This window comes from Adiantum capillus-veneris, chromosome 10 (assembly GCF_014529385.1).
Source record: "Adiantum capillus-veneris isolate H3 chromosome 10, ASM1452938v2, whole genome shotgun sequence".
NCBI classification, from domain to species: Eukaryota; Viridiplantae; Streptophyta; class Polypodiopsida; order Polypodiales; family Pteridaceae; genus Adiantum; species Adiantum capillus-veneris.
Window position 1 is genome coordinate 75949209 of NC_140940.1, and position 6720 is coordinate 75955928.

Here is a 6720-nt window from a genome sequence, read left to right on the forward strand (position 1 = left end):
TTTCAAGATGAAAGATTTGGGGCTGTTGCATCATTACTTGGGTATACAGTTTAAGCAGTGTGATGGTGGTATTGCCTTGTGTCAAAAAAGTTACATAAAGACATGGCTATGTAAGTTTCGACTTGAGGATTGAAAACCTATTGCCACTCCCATGAAAACAGGTTTGAAATTGAGTCTTCATGACTTTGGTGATCCTACTGATGTCACTCTTTACCAAACTGCGGTTGGATGCCTCATTTATGTATGCAACACGAGGCCAGATATTCAGTTTGCAGTCTCACAGGTTAGCAGATTTATGCATAGCCCAGGGTCTAAGCATTGGCAGGCTGTCAAGAGGATTTTTTGCTACCTTAGTGGCACTTTACATCTTGGATTGTTTTATCCCAAGGGGGGATCATTGCTGCCAGACTTACATCAGTCTTCACAGCTATAGTTGAGTGTGTATGGCTCAGACGCCTTATGGCTGATTTGGGAGTTGGATAGGACACTGCCAACACTATCTACACTGACAGTCAGAGCGCATTAGTAGTTGCGAGGAACCCAGTTTTTCATGCTCGCACAAAGCGCATTGAGGTGTATTACCACTATGTCAGGGAGAGGCTCTCAGCAGGAGAGATCAGCTTGGGTTATGTGCCAACATAGGACAACCTTGCAAATCTTTTCACAAAGGCATTGTCTCATGAGAAGCTTGAAGCTTTCCGCGAAGCTTTGGTCTTACTCCCATTTGTGGACTGATCATGTCAGGGCATGGCACTTCCCTTTACTCATGTGCCAAATCTCGTTCACCGCATCACTCTTGGGGGGGATTTGTTACCATATACATGTGGTAGTGATGTGTGTGAACACACGAGGACTGCCGGGGCATTTTTTCCCTCTTTAGGAGGTTTCTTCCCCCGTGCATTGTATATAAGCCCATCACTCTAGGGCTATCTATCTTTCCATTGCACACTAAGTAACACACTCTCTATTGTGTGCCTTGAGCTTCCTTCGTCTTCTCCAAGCTGTGTGTGTTTCTCTGCAACCCTAATTCCAACAATGCTCAATTAAGAAATTTATTTGTGATTATTTTTATATTTTGTGCTCCATTGCATCCTAAAGAACTTTGAGATAGATTTTCTAGCAAACTTTTGGAAGACTATGTTCATCTCGCCACATGCACTTGGGGTCAACTCATGCAAAGGACTTGGCATTGTTAAACATTGAGAAGATCTTGCAGCAATATGGAAAGCATTTACATGACTTTAAAGGCATGACTATGCCAAACATATCAATATCAATAAGTAGACAGAAGGAATTTTTGGATGAAGAGATGGCATTTGACATGTCAGAACAAGCATTGTTAAGTGCCCGCATGGAAAGGACCTTAAATGATAGACAAAAAAGAGCCTATGACACTATATTGGATGCAGTTCATGATGGTAATGGTGGAGTTTTATTTTTGGATGGTCCTGATGGATCAGGTAAAACATATCTTTTTAATGCTTTACTCTCGTATTTTTGTGGTAAAGCTTTTGTGGCTTTGGCATGTGCATTCTCAGGTATAGCATCTCTCTTGCTATCTAAACATCAAACTGCTCACTCTCGATTTAAGATTTTACTCAGTTTGAATGCTTCCAACACATGTAATATTAGCGTAAATAGTCCTCAGGCAGATGTTATAAGGCTTGCACGGTTGATAATATGAAATGAGGCACCAATGACACATCGTTATGCATTTGAGGCACTGGAGAGGACTCTATGTGATATAATGCACAATGAAAATACCTTTGGTGGAAAAGTGATATTGTTTGGAGGAGATTTTAGACAAATGCTTCCAGTTGTAGTCAAAGGTTCACGGGAAGATATTGTTGTTGCAACATTGTGCCAATCGTGGCTTTGGTCACATGTAAAACTACTCTCTTTGACTCAAAATATATGTGTACTTCAAGGTCAATCCAATAGCTGCGAGCGAGAAATTTGCCAGTGGCTTTTGAATATTGGAAATGGTTCTACAGAGGGCAATCAACACAGCGAGCAAGTGGCATTACCTGAGCAGATGTTGTTAGTGAACAGCAGATTGCAGGATTTGATTTCTTGGGTTTATAGAGGGGTAAATGTATATACTGATCATGTCAATTTTTTTAAGGGTCGTGCTATTCTTGCACCTCACAATCAAGAGGTTGATGAGATAAATGAGTGTGCTTTGCATTTGTTGCCAGGAAGCCCATTGGAATATCTTAGTGCAAACTATGTTGTACCTACCTCAACTGGAAATTTCCCTCTCTACACAACAAAATACATCAATAGCTTGAATTTTGGTGATGGTTTTCCTCCTCTCACCAATTGGTCTTGAAGCACAATGCACCTATTATGTTGCTTAGAAATTTGGACCCTTGATGAGGCTTATGTAATGGAACTAGATTGATCTGTAAAAACTTTCATTCAAAAGTCACAGAAGCACAGATAATTACAAGTGATAAGTGTGGGGATAGATTATTTCTCCCAAGAATTACATTTATTTCACCTTCGCATCAACTTCCTTTTGACATGAGGCGACGAAAATTTCATGTACGCTTGGCCTTTGGGATGACAATAAACAAAGCTCAAGGACCGACTCTCAATGTATTGGGCCTTTACTTGCATACATATGTGTTTTTGCATGGACAATTATATGTTTTCTTTGTCACGTGTAAGATCATATAGAGCTTTGAAAGTGCATGTAAGGAACAATGCAACAATGCAAGTGGGTGGCAATCCAAGACATAGGTTTGATGTTACTCAAAATATTGTATACAAGGAGGTTTTACAGATGTCAATGTAGACTACATTGGTTTGAACTACAAGCACATGTATTCTTGCACGGGCATGTATAAATGTTGCATTGAGGTGCTTCAAATTATTAGACAAGCATGTATCTATACAATTGCAATTTGTAATGAGTCTAGAGATGAATCAAGTTCTACTCAAAAGAGATTTTAGATAAGGGATTTTCCATAGAAAGTAACGTCATGCAGATTACATTGAGGCGAACAACGATGGTTTTGTATGGAAAGGTATACATTGCTCAAATAGCAATGAAATTGTGGAAATATTTGAAGGTCCGTGTAATTGAAATGAATGTCATGTAACATGTATCAATTATTATCCAAAAGTTGTATATATAATGGTTGTATAAATGGACACTTAGTGTACTTTTGTCCTTCTATATGTTTTTGGCTTTGATATAAATGTGATTTGATGTTAGGGTTATGTGTATGAGCATTGTTATTATCAAGAACTTTTTAAAATATAAAAATGGATTTTGAAGAGAAATCTTTGAAACATTTACAAGGTTTATGCAAAAGAAAAGTACATGAAGAGATGTTACATAACATTGGAAATCATTTATCTTTTGCATATACAAATTATTTATGATCCTTTGCCTAAGTGAAGTCTACATGATTTGAAAGTTGTATGATAGCAAGAATGCATTAATCTATTGAATTTAAATGATTAAAAAGATGAATTAGTTGGCACATAAAATAGTATACACAAGAAAATTCCATGGAGGGTAAAATCATATACAAGAGGGTAATATGCATATCCAATAGCTATGCATACTTTATAGTTATTGAAAAGATTGGATAATGAATGAGGTTGGTATGTCATTTTTGTTTTTTTCTGCATTTAAATCTGAACATACCTCTATGGACACACAAAAGTGTGTTTAACTACGTAAATGATGTAGGTATATCTCGATTGCACTAAGGAAGACATGTCATGTTCAAATTCAAGGTAGCATTGTTTTTGACACTTGAATGAATTCAATGTCAACTTAAGGTAGTTGCCTTTACAAGTACTAGAAAGAATGAGCCAATTGAACGAGTTCATTTTAATGTTATTATAATTATAGTTGGACTTTTTTATTCTTCTTTGTGTTTTTGCTTTTTAGATCATGGTTGGGGACATAAAGATTGGCTTTAGAATGGACATAACATATCAAGCAGCCATATCAAGCAGCATTCTGATTCCAAGTTAATTTTCAATGATGTGTGATGCCAATCAAAATGACGGAACACCACCAACATGTTTTCTATATCACTATGGTATAGTAAAATCTTTGTTTCTTCTATTTTGTAATCGTTTTATGATATATATTTTAAAAATACTCAATTTCCAAACTAAGCATTTATTGTGGAGAAATGCACATTGTCGTTCTATAATGTGATAACCTTCTGTGAAATAAAGTCCCTTTATATGATCTATCATCACATAGCATTTTAAGAGTAAAATGAAATCACAATCTCTACCAAAATCTGACTTTTTCGAAAATGTAATTATAGAAAAAAACCAATAGCTCATGTTTGGCCATGTGTCACCAAAAAAATTAGTGTGCATTGATTGGATCGGTTCTGAGTTTTAAATTTCATTTTCAAGTTATTAAGTTTAAACTCAAGGGCTTACCTGACTTTAAGTTTGAGGATAAGTTTTATGACATGTACTTACAGGAAGGATAAATAGGTGTGCCTTTAGAAATATTAGCAGCAGCACTTCACATTGCGCTCATGTAATGTATTGCTACATTTCTTATCTTTTTAGAAAGATGGATTACTACTTAGAAGTGTTATGTTGACAAGCATAAAGCTAGCAATGTAGTCTCTTTCTCTCTTGATCATTGTTTCTCTCACTCCTTTGCTCAATTGCACCGCCATGCCGGTCATCCCCCGACATTTGAAGGACGGGTCACACGTCTTAAGAGTAAATGAAATCACAATCTCTACCAAATTGTGACTTTTTCTAACATGTAATTATAGGGGAAAAAAAAACCAATAGCTCATGTTTGGCCATGTGGCACCAAAAAAGTTAGTGTGCATTGATTGGACTGGTTTTAAGTTTTAAATTTCATTTTCAAGTCAGTAAGTTTAAACTTAGAGGCTTGCCAGACTTTATTTTAAGTCTGAGGATAGGTTTTATGACATTTACTTATAGGAAGGATAAACAGGTGTATCTTGAGAAATATTTGCAGCAATAGAAAGGGATGGTCCAGCTTTAAATATGAGCCCAAGATGGAATTTGGGAACTATGAAAGAGTAGAGGAATAACTATACAACAAACCCAAAAAGGTCATTTCTTTTTTTAATTATTATGTATATGTTTTTTCCTTAGAATTTGATTGAAAAAGTTAACCAACTATTTATTTCTTTTGTTATGCTAGGTATATAGGTTTTCTTCAAGTGAAGCTCAAAACACAGTGTGATACTCTTCCTCACTCTCTCCCTTTGCTCTCGGCGATGTGCTCCTCTCTCTCCCCAAAGTGCGCCCCCCCCCCCCCCCCCCCCCCCCCTCTTTATATCTTTGAGCATAGTTTCTCCTTTGCATCCAATATTTGACTCATGACCAAACATACGTTGATTAAATACACTATACATTGTGCTCATGTAATGAATTGTTACATTTCTTATCTTTTTAGAAAGATGGGTTAATACTTAGAAGTGTTATGTCGGCAAGCCAAAAAGATAGCTAGCGATGCAGTCTCTTTGTCTCTTTCTCTCACTCCTTTGCTCAATTGCCAATTATCGCCATGCCGATCATCCCTTGCCATCCGGAGGACGGATCACACTCGTAACCATAACAAGTCCTACTCGATATCCAACACAATTTTTGGCCACTAAAATTGTTCATGATACTATGTGCTCAAAATGGTCTAATAAACGGATTTGACTAGCACCTAGGGACTCTTTCACGACACCTCATTAGAGAAACATGTGCTAATGTCAATCCTAGAGATCCATATTCTTCAATGTGAAATATGCCTCGTATGATGATGTCAAAAAATATAACATCCATCAAGTACGAGATGTACTTACGTGTGGAGGTAACTATAAACACTTAATGGCATGAGTGAGAGGGACCCTCATAATATAGCTCAATTGCTCATAAACTCTTGGAATTCATACGCTATAAGTTGGTTTGGTAGGGTAGACTAATGTATAATAGTAGCTCTACTAGATGGAAATATGTTTTATAGCTCTTTGTTTAAAGAGCAGTGCATTGTGTAAAACAATTATTGGATGTTTAGGGCAAGTTATTGTTATTTCTTACAGCTAGGAGGAGAGATTGTTGATTGTATTCAGATAAACTTGCATTGAACTTTGAGCCTGGGTTGAACTTTGAGTGCATACATTTATATCGGAGGTACCATTCACAAAAAAGCCCGTGGCTACCATCTCAAGCAAGCAATTGGTGGACTTCTACGACTCCCAAGTTTTATGCTTTGTTGTTACATTCTCCTAAGATTCATGTAAGATGTCATAGCAATGTAAACTAGGAGGGCTCCCCCATAGGCCCTCTAAAAGGGCCATTGGAGAAATGTTCCCTTTTGTAATTCAAGGGCCCTTCTAATATGGAAGCTAGCTCCATTTGAAAGATGTTGCAACTCCATGAAAGGAAAGCACTACAACCGACTATTTCCCTGCTAAGGATGTTTGGGAAGCCCCCTACATTTCATGGTAGAAATATAGCTCGAGGACCCTCCACTTTTGAAGGGCTCTCAAATAGCCTTGTGAGCACTCTTTGCTCTTTTAGAGGGCCTTTTATTATTACCTTCTAAGGGCCTTCAAGGAAGATTCGAACGCGGGTCGCTGGTCGAGACCAGAGAAAGAACTCATGGTCGCCATAGCCGACACGCTTTGTCTGTCGAGAGGCAGTTAACGAGAGAGAGAGAGAGAGAGAGAGAGAGAGAGAGAGAGATGGTTGGAGTCA

The 6720-nt window shown here is 37.5% G+C and overlaps 1 protein-coding gene across 1 annotated transcript; it reads left to right on the forward strand.

The window, feature by feature from the left end:
• The first annotated feature begins 1696 nt into the window (after positions 1-1696).
• LOC147449088 (uncharacterized) lies at positions 1697-2332 on the forward strand. The gene has a single exon (XM_086521511.1). It carries the CDS (start codon positions 1697-1699, stop codon positions 2330-2332), a length of 636 nt encoding a protein of 211 aa, XP_086377637.1.
• Positions 2333-6720: the final 4388 nt, after the last annotated feature.